This window comes from Corvus moneduloides, chromosome 1 (genome assembly GCF_009650955.1).
Source record: "Corvus moneduloides isolate bCorMon1 chromosome 1, bCorMon1.pri, whole genome shotgun sequence".
Classification (NCBI taxonomy): domain Eukaryota; kingdom Metazoa; phylum Chordata; class Aves; order Passeriformes; family Corvidae; genus Corvus; species Corvus moneduloides.
In genome coordinates this window covers 153,106,911-153,124,154 of record NC_045476.1, presented here as the reverse complement: position 1 = coordinate 153,124,154, position 17,244 = coordinate 153,106,911, and the positions used below count along the sequence as shown (strand labels likewise).

The following is a 17,244-nucleotide window of genomic DNA, read 5'->3' as shown; positions in this document are numbered from 1 at the left end:
TTGAAAATGTTTATGGTGACACACAGAGTAAAGAACATTCCAGGCCTCAGTATCTCATGGAGCTTCAGAAGAAAAATTTACAACTTTTTTGCTTTGTACTTTTTTCCAAATCTTTGTTTCTGACATGGTTTTAGTAATGAATGTAACATATTCTACTAGTTTTATGCTTTGCATAATTTGGAAACTATTATTCAATTCTGCAATCATATGACATGAAAAATGGCTGGAGAGTATTATTATCTGCCATATACCGGGAAAGTTTTTTTAAATCCTACTGGAAGGGTGTTTTGGTGGTAAAATAAGCCACACAGTCAATTCACATTATGTCATCCATGCATCCTTAGACTTGATAAGGAAATACCTTCCTATTTCACACTGTAGCCAGATGAAGTTGATACCTTCATATTTATGTTTCACTTTTAAAGCAAAGATGTAAAACCTACATTTATTTTTTCTCAGTTCCAAAGCAGGATGAAAACTGGTTTGACCATTTTAAGGGCTTAATGTATGGAGGAGGGAAATAGAGTGCTTTCCACTGACTTCTAGGATCTAGTGTGGATTCACACAAACTTTAAAAGAAAAATAAATCTGTATGTCCTTCCCTTCTCCCATCTCAGTCAAAGAGTAGAATTAACAGTATGATCAGAATTACATTTTCTTGGAATATATTTCACAATTTCTTTCCTCTGAGCAGTGTTCTTACTCTTGGCTGCTCAGTAATCACCTCCTGTCTATTCTCCTAGGGTTTATTTCTCTTGGCACTGTGTCTGTATCGTCCACAAAAGATCACCTCCTACTGTATTTGCTAGATGTGAAAATTGCTATATAGAAATTAAGTCAAAGAGAAGCCTGGTTCAAGAAAGAGTATGGCAATACCTATTCTCTCATGCTAAAGAAAGACTAAAGGTATTTGTTTGTGCTGCCAACAGGGTTTGAAGATGTTACTCAGACCACCTGATAGCCAGAATGCATCTGACACTCATTCTGAACTTCTGAGTAGAGAGCAGAGATTAGTAAGTACCAGGAAATTGGCAGGAAGACTGGGAATTTATTTATTCTGGCTCTTTCTTCCATAATTTTTGAGGTGTGTAATGTAGAAGAAAATAGAGCACAGTGAGAATTCACAAAGTTATATTCTGAGCACTGAAGCCTTATAGATGTTATTTAAACTCCCATTTATTGAATTCTCCTCTTTGCTTAACCATATCTAATCCAAGGAGGAATTAGACAGCACAACAGCTCTTTCTCTCTGTCATCCAGCATAGAAATGACTCTGTACAAAGCCACTGATTCTCTCCCATGGAACTGCATATCCAAGAGGAGGATGGGACAGATTTTGATGTGTCACCTAGGATGTAGGTCTTAGAATCAAGGTGTATATAATTTTGGTAAGTTAACTTAAATCAAGACATATTTTGCTAATGGCATGAAAAAAAAGTTACAGAGAAACAGTTTAGCTTTGACAGAATTTTTATAAGGGATTTTATTTGCCAATATACAAATGGCATCACCTGTAAAACCTCAAGTCTGCTAAAGTCAGAAGTGCTGCTGACCTCATTATAAACTCTTGAGCTTTCTGTAGCCTGGAATTTGTTCGGGGGAACTTGTAGAGAGGTGATTTTTTAAGTAGGACTAAATACTGGCAAAAATTTAACTGAAGCTACTGAGCCAGGCTTGAAAGAGTTTCATGTAGAGCCTTTTAAAAAAACCCTGCAGCCTGGGACCCATGGCTGCCAATTCAAGCTCTGTCTTTCAACGTTAAATGCTTGGGACTGTTGGCGAAACACAATCTGTTCTTTTTACTAAAACTCCTCTATACTGCTAGCTACAAATATGGAGCAGCAAGAAAGGACACCAAACAACCACAGCTACATCCATACGATAAAAAGAAATAATTTTGTATTTGTAGAATCTTTTCTGATACTCTGGAAGCTGATGAGAGAGGAGGGGACTGTTCCTCATGTGGAGTCTGAGATGTAGATTTAACCACGTTACCAGACAGGTATAAAATATTATCATGCATATTCAGAATGTTGGCTTTACTATCAGAAAAAAACTTTCTTTTTACTCTGATTCAACCTTCACAAGTATTTTTATTACATCCCATTCTTCTTCATAGGGAGGGTGTGTCATTATGAAAATGACCTTTTTATGAATTCACACAACTGACAGGGAAGATGTTCTATTTCTTTCTAAAACCCAAGAAAAAGCAAATAAACCAGGGACTAAAAACCAGAACTTCAGAAATACAAAAAGAAGCTTTACAGATTAAGTGTTGAATGACAGCATTAAGAAAGGAAAATCAAGCCCTTTTCTCAACTGATTTCAAAAATAAAATCAGAAAGTATGAACATTAGAAATCAAAACAAAAAGAAAGGAAAATGAACTGTAAAAGTGAAGTGATTCCAATTATCAGGAACTGTAGAAAAAAAATTGCCATTCCAGCACTTCATAAGTCTAATATCACATTATGCCCAGTTCAGCAAAGTTTTCAGAGATCGCCCAATAAATATCAGCCCTATGCTTACCTCTCATTAAAATCAGTGTGATTTAGCCATCTGCCTAAGTACTTTACAGCACTGGTACCACTATAATGAAAATACTTAAATGATCAATAAATACTAAAGAGGAAGGGATAACTAAACTAAGAATAACACAGAAAATGTCAGTTCTAGTAGTATAATACTTGCAAAACAGTTTGGCATCTTGGCTAACAGGAGGAAACCCAACAAAAGGAACATTATACAAAAAGGCAATTTACTTCTCAGGAATTTTCCAGTTCCACTTTGCTGCTGCAGTTATGCCCTTCAGAATTATCCCCTTTTCAAGTGCTGGGTCTTCAAAGAGACTGCGGTGAAATAATTGGGTTGGATCCTCGCCCATTAAAAGCAATTTTATGTTGTCATAACTTCACAGGAATCAAATGAGCTACAACACTATAAAAGCAGTATAGCATAATTATTTGTTGCCACAGAAATAATTACTGCTGGACAACATTGCATAAGGGTCGCACAGAGACAATACCAGGCTAACAGACCTAATTTTATGAGCTCTGGACTGTTTATCCAGCTCCTGTGATTAACAGCAGAAGAAAGAGCACACATGAACAAAGCATTATTACCATATCTATAAAAAGAGGCTATTTATGTAATTGCCCTACCTTTTTATAGACAACAGTGGGGTATTCTACAGAATAAGCACCACATGACCCTTCCAGGCCATATCAAAAGCCTTTCATGCACTAGTCTTCCTCGGCTTTTCTCTGGAATGCCATCTCTCTGCAACAACCTGGTGACTCCCACATGTGGGAAAACTAGACTGCTTCTGAACTGCTGGCTGGCATCAAGGCATGGCATGAGGGTCCACTGCTAAATATGAAGTCAGCTACAGAATAGCATAAAAACACAAAGTTCTTTCCTCCTTGAACTGCAGGCACTTCGACATCCCTCATGATTAAGAATGTAGATGGAGGAGGCACATAGCACTCACTTGTACAATGTTTAGCACCGTCACCTCAATCTATCCATGACCAAGACTAGACAGAACATGGCAAAAATCCAAATGTTCATCAGGGTCCAGGTCTCTATTAACCTGGAGATGAACAGGGGGCATGAAAGCTGGGCAATTTAGAGGGAAATAGTCCAATGCAGCCAAAAGGAAGACATAAAAGCATCCAAAACGAGAAGATGTCACAGTATTATAAAGTAGAAAGAAAAGGATAGATTTACTTCCATATTTCACCAAAATGTAATTGAAAAAATTAGAAGGCTATTCCTCCAATTAGGTTATTTATCTGGTAATAATGTTGTATATATCTTTATCTTAATAAAATGCCTTTCTTTTCTTGATTTTTAGAGAAAAAGTAAATCTATCTATTCCCTAAATTTTACAGTGACTTCAGTGGAATTACTTCTAGACATAAAGATATTGCCAATGTTTGAATTCATAATAGTGAGTTCAAATATATGTTCTGCCACAGGGATGAGGTTTTTTTATAACAAGGTCAGAAAATCAAAAAAGTTAGAAATTTCTCTGAAGTTCAAGTTACATTACCATATCCAAAAGAAAGGATCATGAGTATGTAAATCTTGCTCAAATGAAACTGAAAAGTTATATTTCATAACGAACTTCTGCTGTAGACAGAAATGTAGTACTATGCTAACAATAACTTTCCAGTGCCTGACTAAGAATGAAACAAAAGTCTCCCCAAGGAGACAAAGAGGAGGACTTATAGGCTTAACTGCACAAATGAATATGAATTTTCTTTTATTGGCTCCTAGACAGACTGTAAGTATCTTCTGTTGTTTTACCCGGAGCAGAATAAGGTTGACTAAATTTTGGTATTATTTTTCACCTTTTCCTCATGTCAACTGTTTCTACAGGTATTTTTCTACATTCAGCTTTAAATTCCCTTGTAGTTGTCTCTGTTATTCATTAATTAGCTAGAAAGCAAATTTAGACCATTGCCTTGGATTGCATACTAATTATGTACCATTTGACAACTATCTAATTTTAAACATATAAGCAAAGACATTAATTGGCAGTGCTGAACACAAATGACATCTACGCCTATCAAATGCATAAAGCACAGGCATCGTGCAGGCTTCCCCTTACACATCTCAACCCTCATCACCAGAGAGAGGGATGTCCACCCTCCTGTGCTGATTGGCACAGAGAGATGATCTCCAGAAAGGACAGAAGTGGCATAAATTATAATAAATCAACCACGTTGGGAAATGTTTCTGTTACGGAATGGGAACAAAATGCATGTAAAACATACTCATTTTACCTTACCCTTTGACCTTGAGCTCCATCTCTTCCTGGTGAACCTGATGCTCCCGGGACACCCTAAGCATTATAAAGGGAGAGCAAATGATGAGATCAAATTAACAGAATCCAACTACGTAATCTTCCAGTGAAACTGTATGACGTGTTTTTGATAAACAGAACTAGGGAGCTCAATAATGGGTGGGGCCATAGAAAAGATTCAGTAAAGAAGGTATTTCTGTGAAATGAGAGATGGCTAAACACACATCATTAAAATGCAGAGGTGTTGAGTCTACAGAGACACAATTTAAGTGTTAAACAAGAAAGTAACCAGCTCTTCAGGGCCAAGTGAATTGGTCACTGCACACCAGCACACCTTGGATTCCTCCTCTTTTATAAATCCCTGTTCAAATTCACCCCAACAACACATTTCTCAGTGGTTTGGAATATGTGCCCTAAACTCACAATGATGTCAATTCAACATTCAAACTTAGTGACAGGTTATACAATAGGGAATACCTGCAGGCCAGGAAAACCAAGATCTCCCTTCTCTCCCTTTTCACCTGGTGGCCCCTGCAGATAAAGAATCACACGTAGTAAACCAAATATCTGGTTACTTTTCTATTTCTAATAGTTCCCTTCAGCTTCTTTAAAAAAAAAACAACAAAGCAACCAATAAAAAAATAGACTATTCTTTCTACTGAAAGCAAACATAGAGACCCCTATTTGCAAAAATGCAAATGTAGAAGTTACAAATATAGAAAATAAAACCCATTTTAAAAGATTTCATAAGTAACCTGACAAAACTATAGCCATTTTGTTACACAAAAAAAAAAAAAAGATAGCTAATTTCTTTTTCTCTTCGAACAATTTGTTTCACTTCAGGCCTCAGCAGAATCTCCAATAATGGTGAAAAAAAGGGTTTTCTATGGAAACTAGACATGTTTCTATGGTACATATGCATGACAAAACATATACTTTTCTAGATAATAAACTAACTTTAACTTTTATAAAGAAACAATTTCTCTATAAGTGCTCTTATAATTAAAGTATTTGTATTATTCTCTGATGACAACATCATCAAGAATATACAGCTTTGGTAAACCATTTTATCGTAGAGCGATATCATATAGACTGGAAAAAAGATGAAATTGTATTGTAATGTAGTAATTTTTGAAAAAAAATCTAGCAGAAAAATATATCTATTACCACTTTTCTAGGCTTGTCTGTACCCATCTACTGGAGAGGTGTATGAAACAAGATAAGTGCTGCTGGTTCATTATTCTAACAATGTTTCTTTATGATGAAATTCTGTGACTTATTTCACAACAGCCTTGCAAATTCCAGGCCTAATCACTTCCTCTGATGATGGATTTTATAATGTAATAAATATTATTGCTTAATTTTGGCAGAGAATATGGTGTTCTTGCTTGGGTACACCTTTCAAGTCAGAACTGATCTGCAATGAGCAGTACCACAACCAATATAAGATAAAATATTAACTTTTTGGTCTGGTGCCATGTCACACCCCCCACTGCAATTTATTTTCACTTGACTCCAGGCTTGAATGTTAATACCCAGGTCATATTCAACCTGCGATCAAATACTTTCAGCTGACTAAAAATTCAGATCAAAATAAAAAACCAGAAATGTTGGCATTGAACCCGCATTCACTTTAGGTCAAGCCCACATCTGTGATTTCACCTCCAGTATTGAATTCAGATTCTGATCACAACACCAAAAGCTATTTCAATCTGTTCGGGTGTCATTTAATAAACTAAGCCATTTGCTGTTTAAAAGATCACAGAAAAAAGCCTATTCATTTTTTAAGTCTCACTGGAAGCCCTTGAATAGAAAGTCCACTGGGTCCTTGTGGTCCTGGGGGTCCTTGAGGTCCAGGAACACCAATTTCACCTCGAGGTCCATCTGGTCCCTAAAGTAGTGCAGGACATAAGTTAAACTCTTATCATATGGACAAAGGCAGCTTCTGTTTGAAGAATTAAATACCAATAGACTCAAAAACATCTGAAATATGAGTTAACGTGATTGAGCAGTTAGGGTTCAATTTAAAACTGTCTGGTTTCTTTATAAATACTGAAAAAAAAGGATGATTTATGCTGTGAAAGCAGCATTCTGGACTTTGTATCTTTTATCAAGGAATATACAGGACAAGTACTTGTTTGGAAAAAAGCCACAGCAAATGCCAATGACATTTCACTATGCTTTTTCCTCAAAAACACCAGAGACAATCTGGAATTCATTGCAAGGTTTCCATGCAGCAGAGATAAACCAAGAACCTGTGCATCTGTCAAATGTAGGTTGGTGTACAAAGTACCTTTGGACCTGGATCACCACGATGACCTTTGGCACCTCTGACACCTGGACCACCCTGTAAAGCACAAGCACGGGACTCACTGAAAACCAAAACTCTCAAACAGACGTGAAATCCAGAGAAGTCCAAACAGATTCTTCCTGTTCCTGAATCAGCATTCAAGAATCAGTAAATATCCTGTCGATATCCTTCCACTGGAGTAATTAAACTGAGAACATACTTAAGTGTGGCCATACACAGGAACAGATTTAAACACAGATGTGACTACTTTTTAGAGCCAAGAATGCACACTACGTAAGAATCAAAATAACACTGAAAGCTACAATATGGATGGAAATGCAGTCATGGGTTCCCATCCAGTTGCTGAAACCTCCTGCACATCTGTCTGTTCTCACCAAAATTACATTATTAAAGTTTCCAGAAAAGTCACATTTCTGGAGGTCAAGAGCATTGTATCAGAAACAGTGTGGCCAGCAGGACCACAGCAGTGACCATCCTCCTGTACTCAGCACTGGTGAGGCCATACCTCAAATCCTGTGTCCAGTTCTGGGCCCCTCACTACAAAAAGGACATTGAGCAGCTGGAGCAAGTCCAGAGAAGGGCAATGGAGCTGGTGAAGGGACTGGAGCACCAGTCTGATGAGGAGCAGCTGAGGGAGCTGGGAGTGTTTAGCCTGGAGGCTCAGGGGAGAGCTTATCACTCTCCACAACTCCTGGAAAGGAGGCTGTAGCCAGGTGCGGGGGGGGGGGGGGGGGTCGGTCTCTTCTCCCAGGTGTAGTAAGTGACAGGATCAGAGGAAATGGCCTCAAGTTGAACCAGGGGAGGTTTAGATAGGATATAAGGAAAGATTTCTTCACAGAAAGGGTTGTCAAGCTTTTGAACAGGCTGCCCAGGGACATGGTGGAATCACCATCCCTGGAGGTGTTTAAAAAACATGTAGATGTGGCACTTGGGGACATGGTTTAGTGACAGACTTGGCAGTGCTGGGTTAATGGCTGGATTCGATCATCTTCAAGGTCTTTTCCACCATAAACAGTTCTATAACTCTGTGATTCTAATGACTCAGGAATAGTTTTCGCCAAGGACAACTCCAGAGTCTACTAGACCTACACCATGGTTTAATTTGGAGCTATTCTTAGGTAAAATGCTCTTTTGCACATTTTTCTCTTTTTGCTTTCTTCAGCAATGCCTACATCTGCTCATCATTTATTTACCAACTGTTGCCTTTTTTGTTACTATCATCTGAGACACTGGAGTACCATATATCTATGGATGGCTGCCATGAATGTGTTTTGCAAAAACATCTACATGTGCTTTCTGTTCTAGGACAGCATAATTTTTTTTTTTTTCATATCAGTTTCCCTCTTCCTCCACCTGACTATACTGCATAATCTCTTGGAATATGAGCTTTACAGGTATTGTGCCCATCTTTGTACTCAGAAAGGACCTTGTACAACTAGACAACATAACTGAATAGGACTCTTTAGGGGCTGCAATAGGTACTCACAAAAATAACAGCCGTTAAATAAAGATATAAAAATAGAAAATGTGCTTATATGCAGTATCTATGAGACTTTAAATACAAATGCCAATAACAGAAATGTCTGGAAATGCCAGAGCACTGTTGCTCTTCAGTGAAGGTATCATGACATGGTCTTTGCATGTGTGATCACAGAACAGTTGTCCACTACCTCTCCCAGCTCCCTCAGTCTTCTCACTTCCATCCCACAGCTCTATGGCCATGACCCTTTCCACCATGGCCAGCTCTGAACCAAAAATCTCATCCCATGTTCTCCATGGAACCAAGTTCCAATTGCAGTTGCAAAATTCCAGATACTCTGCATTCCCACCCACTGTCCTTTGTCCTTCCTCTGCCTTACTCCTAACTCTGAGACTAAAATTCCTCAGCACAATAACTGCAACTTTTTAACATAAACAAAATCACAGCTTTCTCCCATTTTGTTCTCAGAAACAGACTGCATTTTTACTAAGAATATATACTTAAAAATAGCCTGATGCTGAGCCATTAAATCATATGCTTTCAGATTCATGCTCGAGTTGGCACACTTGTCCATGTTTTGAACCCAGTAACCCTGCTGGGTAAAAGCACAATTTCCAGAACAGCATTTATTTAAGATGAAAACATCAGAAGAGGCCCTCTCATTTTTCTCATAAATTTGTTTTGGTGGTTATTCCCCAGCACTGCTAAGCTTGTGTGACTAATTTCAAATTTTTCTTTTTTGTGCTGCTTCTTTTTCTAGCCAAAAATTCATGTTATGCCTTCTTCCCTTATTTTGAATAACATCTTAGTAGCCAGTGCTTTCCCCCAGAAACGTGTCTTAATCAACTGTTATCAAGACACCTCCTTATTTCTTTTTAATATTCAAAACCTACAAAGCACAGAAAGATCTTTTTTTGCAATTAAACTTCTCCAATCCTTCAATATTTTTGTCTCCTTCGCCTTCTTAAATTCTGCAGCATTCCTTTCAAATGCAGGCATTCGTTTTCAGTGATATCTCATTTTTACTTAGTGTGGGGAACTTCAGACAGCAGGATCAAATTCTGCCAAAGATGAAGCCATAAAAACAGTATCCAATGAGGAAAATTGCCAGATAATCTTAACTCTAAACAACACTTTGTCTTACCCGAAGTGACGCATTTTCTTAAACATTAAAAATCCTTTCTGGAGTTACTATCCCAAACAAATGGAAGCATTTTATTTGGAGTTTTTTTAGCCTAATGTCTAAAACTGGTGACATGGTAGGGTCCTGATCTCTTAGACAGAAGAATCCTTGGCTTGGAGAAAAGTCATGACATTTTAATGACTTGGAGCACTCCTGACCAGACACAGCACATGTGACTTTCTGACTTTTGGTTGGCGCAGAGATGAACACTGACTTTATTCTTTTGCTCTGCTTTTTCGTAGGCTTTGGATTTCTTTTTTTTTTGCAGAGCTATGCCATCTAACTGTCTGGCAAAAAAGCATCACTTTTAACAGGCTGAGTTCCAGAATCACATATTTGCCTGCGTTGGCAGTGATTTTTCTGCTTGATTTTATGCTTCCTCTTGCCTGGCACTATGCTATTCAAAACATTGCTAATCCTAAATGTAATATATAGAAGTACATTATTTTACTGCTGGGTTAAGCCTTAGCAATTCCTGATCCATGTATCTTTTGAACTGTAGTAATACACATCCTTCCAGTCAAATAATTTTCAAACATTTTTAATTTTACTGTGATATGTGGTCAAACTACTCAATTTAAGTGACATTTTCATGTGAATTATCCCATTGTCTTTTTTAAAGAACACAAACCGGATGCTAAAATATGGAAATTAAAACTTTAATCCATACTTGATTTATAACCTATATTCAAATCGGAGAACAGAATAATTTCTCCTTGCTCAAGATGCAGCTCTTCAGTGAATTTCCTCTTGAATTTCTTTCCAGGTTTTTGTATAGGGCTTAAAGAACAGTTCTTGCAGAAAGACTAAACTCTGAGTTGTCAGTAGGATTAATGGCTACTAGGACCTACTATGTGAATGCCTTATGTGCAAGTCAATTTTGTTGTTAAATATGCATCTCATGTAATTTGTGTACTTTAACACCAAAAACATTTTCCTTTACTTTCTTCCCTGACTCCTTCATTTAACAACATGCCCTTGGAGCATCCAGGACACAGTATGAGCAGAGATATACACAGTTCAAATTTTTTGCAAGAGAGCCTCATCTCAAACTCAGTTAGCAAGCAGCCCTAAAATGCCGATTAGATTTATCTAATTGTAACAGCAAAAACACATGATCATTCTACAAATATCCCAGTCAGGATTCTTGTTAAAGCAAACCAATAATGAACCATTGCAAACAGAGCCTGTGACTTTTCTAAATTGATAAAAATCAGACTTGGGATGCAAGAATGAGTTCTCAAAATTTAGTGGCCTGTATATCCATTGTCTGGTCTAATTCATTGTCTGAGTTTCCACACGCCAATAAGGAGAAAGGCTCCAACTAAGATACTACAGTGACATGGAAGAAAAGTTAAATAACTGTCTTCTACAAGAGACTATCTAGTTCCACTGGTTACACACAGAACTTAAATATAGACTTACTTTACATCTACAAAGCAAACTCTTAATGAGTGCCATTAAAATACCACCACTAAGCATATGTAAAAGTTGTAACAGTGTACATTTCATCATTCACTGGAAAATTTTAAAAAAATGAAATTCTACTTTCCACAAAAGCAGATTATTTCATTCTCTCTTCCCTTCATTGCTCTTCGATAACTCTCTGCCTCTAAGAACTCTCAGAAGAGCCTGTACTTCCATTCTACTTTCCAATAAATGCCATACTTAGGTAGGGCTTTTAAGACAGGAAAGTCTTCTTTCATCACATACTACACAAGTGGCATTGTCATGCTCCATATCCTTAATTGATATGAATACTGTAAATGGAGCATTTCAGAAATCTAAACTCCAAGCTACATTTAATGAACACGTGCTAGAGTAGACAGATAGCAGGTGATTAAAAATTTGAAAATAAATGGCACTACCTGTGACATATCTAATGCTACAGACAGGTAAAAGGGTTCCAGGTCCAAAAAATACCCCAACTGCTTCAGCATAATACCTCTTTACATAATTTATAGCATCTTTGATATCAATTGAATATATTTTATCTCTTTAGCAACACTTGAAAGCATAATTTAACCTTATCAGTTATACAATGGCAGTATATTCACATGCTTTGGAATAAAGGTGGCCAGTGGACATTTGGTACAGTTCACTGCAAAGCTGAATAAAACCTTACCGGTGGTCCAGGAGGTCCAAGGGGACCCTTATTGGCTTCTGAACAGGAACAAGCATGAGGAAGGGCAGGGCAATTTTCCTCATCTCTCTATGAAAAGATTAAGATAGGAGAAGAATGATGTCCAGAATTTCAAATGTTGGGTATTTTATCAATCTAAGATACAGTACTTAGTAAAGTCTAAGACGTAGTACTCAAAAGCACCTACTTGATTTAGAAAAGTACATCTTATTGACTTTCAATAGGACAAGTAATCCAAGCAGAGCTGGGCTTTTTTGAAAACTTTTAAGCAGCCATTTCCAATAAAACATTTGTCTCAATGAAGTAGAAAACAAAAGGTAAATTCTACAGTTATTAAAAGAGGTTTCTTACCAAGCCAGGAAGTTCACAGCATTTGTCTCGATTGGCCCATGAGGTAGCACAAATAATGTCAAACATCTGTAACTGCAGCTGTTTCAAAACAAGGGTGATGTACAGTATGAGTGTTAGGTGTAAGATCAGTGAAAAACAGAGCCAACAGCAAGCAAAGCCACCTTGAGTCAAGCACTCAGATTAGACAAAGGCTTTTGACTTTGAGCAGCAAGCCACAAATACCTCACTTAAATGGCAAATCCACTGCTTTTACCAAATGTGTATCTAACCAACTCATCTGAACTATCAGACATTACATGAATTGAGCAAAGTTGTTCAAGGTTAAATGCTGCATGCATTTGTTGAATTAACTCCCACTCCTTGTTTAAATTCCTTATTTTGCCCAATGGTGCATTCCAATATCTTTTTATACCAAAGAAGACATCAAGAGTCAGGCGAAAGAGAGCTCAGCTTCTCTGAATAATTCCCCTTAACCCTCTGGTCTGCTGTTCAGATTTTATCTGGGACAAGGTCTCCTGTAGACTATTACTTATACTGGACCTGAGCCACAAATAATATTTCTCTTTTTTTCCAGTTTAATTTTACTTTAGAATATGCCCTCTCTTACCCGTATTATCCCCAGGCAACGATAGCTTAAGAATGGGGAAAAGCTTGCTCAACACATGACAACATTGGCCAGAAAAGAAAATTCCCATCACAGGTCTGGGAACATGGTTTGGACAAGAACTTAATCTGCAAGAACACACACATTTGCTAAAAATAGGGGCTGCTACATACTCAGAAACAATATACTAAGTAGGACTCAATGGTAAAACCAATTAACTCCTTTACAGCCTTGACTGAACAAAGGGGTCTAGAGAGTTGAAGCTTTCTTCTGTTACTATTTCTATTCTTTTTCCATGCCTTGTTTATGTGCATATTGAATAGAGAGTGGTATGGAACAGAACATCCCATTAAATTAACCCCACATGTTAAAAAATTCAAGGAACTGCTAGAGATAGAACTCTGGGTTTGTTCCCATTATTTTCAGGGGCATTATTTTGCGATAAGAGCAGAGGAATGAATTTAAAATTTTTCTTAAAACTGCATTGCTTCTAAAGCTGTTAAAATGTGCACATATGTGCACCTTTGGTTTTGCATCATTTTTTTTTATAAAAGTCAAATATTATATTTTTAAATAAAGGCATACTTTCATATCAATAGACATTCTTCTCACCTGCCACCAGATTAGCTGGTTTCTAGATTTGCTGTACTACAGGTGCAGACACAATGAGCTGGCACCATGCTAAACAGCTCAGACAGCTGAAGTGCAGCATGAAGGCAGCTTTTGGACTCTGGATTTGGCTCCACGGAGACTCACCCAGAGTCCAGCAAGTCTGTGTCCATGCCTCTGTCAAATGGAAGCTGGCTCCACGTGGAGCCACTTAGATGCCTCCCTCTTTGCTACACATCCCTAAGCTCCTAACTCCAGGAAGTCTCACTAGCTTGAGTGCAGCAGCAGATGAAAGTGCATGCACACACTGCTCTGGGACACAGAATACCTGAGCATTTGCATGATACTGCACTTAAGCAAATCAGACATCCCAGAAATGGGGTGCAGCAACACCTGAGCTGGTTGTGCAGAGAGCAGCTTAGGTTCAGAACTTAAGTTGTATTGCCATTTTCTTCCATAACCCAGTCCATCCCATGCTATTCTGTTATCCTGAACAATGGAAGGCTGACAGCACTGGCAAAATTTATACAGTCCTTCACAGGCATGTACATGCATTCATTTTCTCTGGACTAGGCAATCTGGACATCCATAGCAATAAAGTATGTTGGTGTAAATTAAAGAGCAAACAGACATTTTCTGAAATGCTGTATTCATCAACCAAATGCTGGATGATTCAGTATTCTTTTTTAAAAATATTATGTGGGTTGCTCTGACTCAAGCTAAAACCCAAAACAAAGCTTTCTTTGCTACTGTTAAACATTTATTCATAACTCTCTGCATTCATAGTGATTTTGCTTTCTAAATATCCAGCCCTGCAAGCAGAATCAGTAAGGTGGAAAAGTCCTCATCTAACCAAGCTACAGCTCTGCAAATGTTTCTCAATAGCAGCCCACGTTAGACAATACTATTAACAGTACATATACATGCAAGCAAACAAAATTCAAAGAGGAGGAAACATCAATAAAGAGAAAGTCTGTGATTGTAAATAATGTTTTGAAGTTGGACTTTTCATTAAGTTCTGCTGAAGGAATAGAAAACATGACTTGCTGCATGTCCCAATCAGGTTTCATTGCTCTGGCTACAATCTAATCCTGAGATGATTCATTCAAGAATGTTAAAAGGGTTAGGCACCTTGAGCCTAATCCCCTTTTTGTTCTTTCTATCTATCTATCTATCTATCTATCTATCTATCTATCTCTGCCTGTTCATTTTACCATTGCACACTGTATACACTGATGGCAAAAAAACCCCTGATACAATTATATTCCCTCAAAATTGAAATGTCTGGCAAAATCCAAATGACTACACTGTATTGATTTATTTTTAAAATACACTAAAAACATTCTGAGAATGCTAAACTGTTCAGTGTGAACACAGTTAGAACAGAACATCCACAATTTTATTCTGAAGTAACTGCCGGCTTACTTTTATTTTATGTAATAAGCATCTCTAAAACCAAGAGATCTACTAATATAGCAGCTGTTCTGAGAACCTCTATCCTGCCTCCTACTAGATTCCTTTGATATTCTCCAAACTTTGGAGTAGGAAACCGACTCATTCATGTCTTAAATGTGACTATTCACAGAAGTACTACTCAATATAAATAAATTGTGCAGAATGGAGACTTTAGAGGATGGTATTTGGGTGCTTTCTTGATTTGTTTCTAATTTGGTGCTTGTGGTAATACTCAAAGACGGCTTAACACTACTAAAGAATTTTCATCTTCATCTACACATTTCTAATCTTATGTCAACTTTACAGTTCATTTGAACAAAATCAAATATTTCTGTGAGTGGGCAGTCTGAATTTTCTGAAGTATAGATTCCTAGGTTCTAACAAAAGACACATTTCTTTCTACTTCTTTACAAAGCCTTCTCTGATTCCAGGATTTCCTAAGTCTGTCTTTTTTTGTTTCTGTTGGAATGTGACTACAAAGGCTTCTCTGTGTAATTGTCTTTACAGGCTTCATATAATTATTATCCATCAGTTTGAGTCCTAAAAGCTCTTTTTTTTTGTACAGAGACATATTCTGAGGGCTTATGTTTTACTAAACAAGAGTATTTGCATAAATTAACAAGTATATACATATTTGAGATCTCATTCCTATTCAAATCAGGCCTTGGTTCAAGGTTCACGTTCTCTGCTAAACTCATTCTAAGGTCAAAAAAGTTCAAAGAAAATTACCAAACACTACTATACACCAAAAAAGTCAAAACCCCCCAGACAAAACAAAGGGGAAAGACTCTCATTGGTTGTCCTGCAAAAAGAATAATCAATTACTGCTTCTAGAAGAATAATTTCAGAGGAATGAATGAGCACTTAAGGTGGGGGAGGGGGGAGATCTTTCACACTTAAAATGTCTTATATTGTAAAAGAGCTAGGTATACTAAGATGGGAGCTTTTGGGGATCATATGTGCCAAACCAGTTCAATTTTTTAGTGGACAGTGGGTTAAGGGGCAAACAAAGAATCAGAGAGAATAACAGACATGGGGAATAAATACAAAATATTTAAAAAAACAAAGTTTAAATAACTCCAGGCAAAGGAGTTATACACTGTATTACTCTATGTAATTAAATTTGGAACACAAGTCATATCTGAACATATCAACTGTGTTTACATATTTGTTTGAGAATAAAATTTCAACAATGATGATCTTATGATTTCATTTATCAAAATAATAAAAAATAGATTTTGCCCAAGTTGACAACTACTGCAGGCTTTTGCAGAATTTCTGAAATGCTGGGATCTTATTATTGAAAATATGAATTCACTTGGCTTCAAGTTAAAACTAACTGCAAAGATCTCAAGCAGTTGTTTTTTAGGCCATTTTAAATGTTTGAAAGAATTGTTATTGTTCCACTCACTGGTGCAGAATTGTCTCTTGGTCCTCTGGATCTCACCATCCTCCCCAGCACTTCTATGCCATCAGAACTAATATTCCCCGCTGCATTAATGGTCTTCTCGCCCACTTGCTTGCAGTCAATAATTATCTTGGCCGTGGTCTTGCTGATAACAACATGCAACTAAGCAAAAGAGAAGATGCTGTAACATACAAAGGAGCATATGGGATATATGTGTCCTTTCCTTGGGAAAAGGGGGGCATTTTTTGAAATGAGCTCCTAACTCCATGTTTGCTAATGAAACTCAAAGAACACTCCAAAGCAAATAAACTAGATGACCTCTAGAGTTCCCTTCCAACCTGAATTATTCTATGATTGTAATCTATTTAATGAATTTAATGAGTTTATTTTTCTAATTCTGGAACATCTGCAAAGAATTTGGCAACTTACATAATTTATTCAGTAAGTAAATAATTTGTCCCAACAGAAGATCTACACAATGTTCATATACCACTCAGATCCCACAGAACCCTTGATTTGTGTGGTCATTCCTTGTAGAGAGCATTGGATTTCACCATAACAGCCATTATAGCCAGCCACGTGCAAAAGCCAAAACTAAGCAGTAAAATTTAGTTTGTAAATTATACATTGACAGCAAAAGCTGTCATAGTGAAGTTTTTACACTGAAAGAATCAGATCACATCAAATGCAGTACAGAAAGCAGAGCACAGCAACCAAGTTCTTTCCTTCTGCCTTGATCACACTCTGTTGTCCTTCACTGATGCAGCAGAGACACTCCCAGTAGGGAGGACTAGCTACAACTGTCCTGTCGAGCAAACGCTCAAGGTTTTTGTTTGTTTGTTTTGTTTAGGAAAGATCCAAATATCAGGGAAAAAAGTCTTTGACAAAAGT

At 37.3% G+C, this 17,244-nt stretch overlaps 1 protein-coding gene across 9 annotated transcripts in view; it reads right to left on the bottom strand.

Annotated features, from left to right (window-relative positions):
- COL14A1 (collagen type XIV alpha 1 chain) overlaps positions 1–17,244 on the bottom strand; it is a 115,208-nt gene that overhangs the window by 15,753 nt on the left and 82,211 nt on the right. For all 9 annotated transcript variants that reach the window (XM_032132336.1, XM_032132328.1, XM_032132291.1 and 6 more), the window contains 7 exons: positions 16,357–16,515; positions 12,278–12,355; positions 11,909–11,995; positions 7,103–7,156; positions 6,605–6,700; positions 5,287–5,340; positions 4,795–4,848 (listed from right to left, as the gene is read on the bottom strand). In XM_032132336.1, coding sequence (XP_031988227.1) covers positions 4,795–4,848; positions 5,287–5,340; positions 6,605–6,700; positions 7,103–7,156; positions 11,909–11,995; positions 12,278–12,355; positions 16,357–16,515 — 582 coding nt within the window. The remainder of the gene's footprint in view (positions 1–4,794; positions 4,849–5,286; positions 5,341–6,604; positions 6,701–7,102; positions 7,157–11,908; positions 11,996–12,277; positions 12,356–16,356; positions 16,516–17,244) is intronic.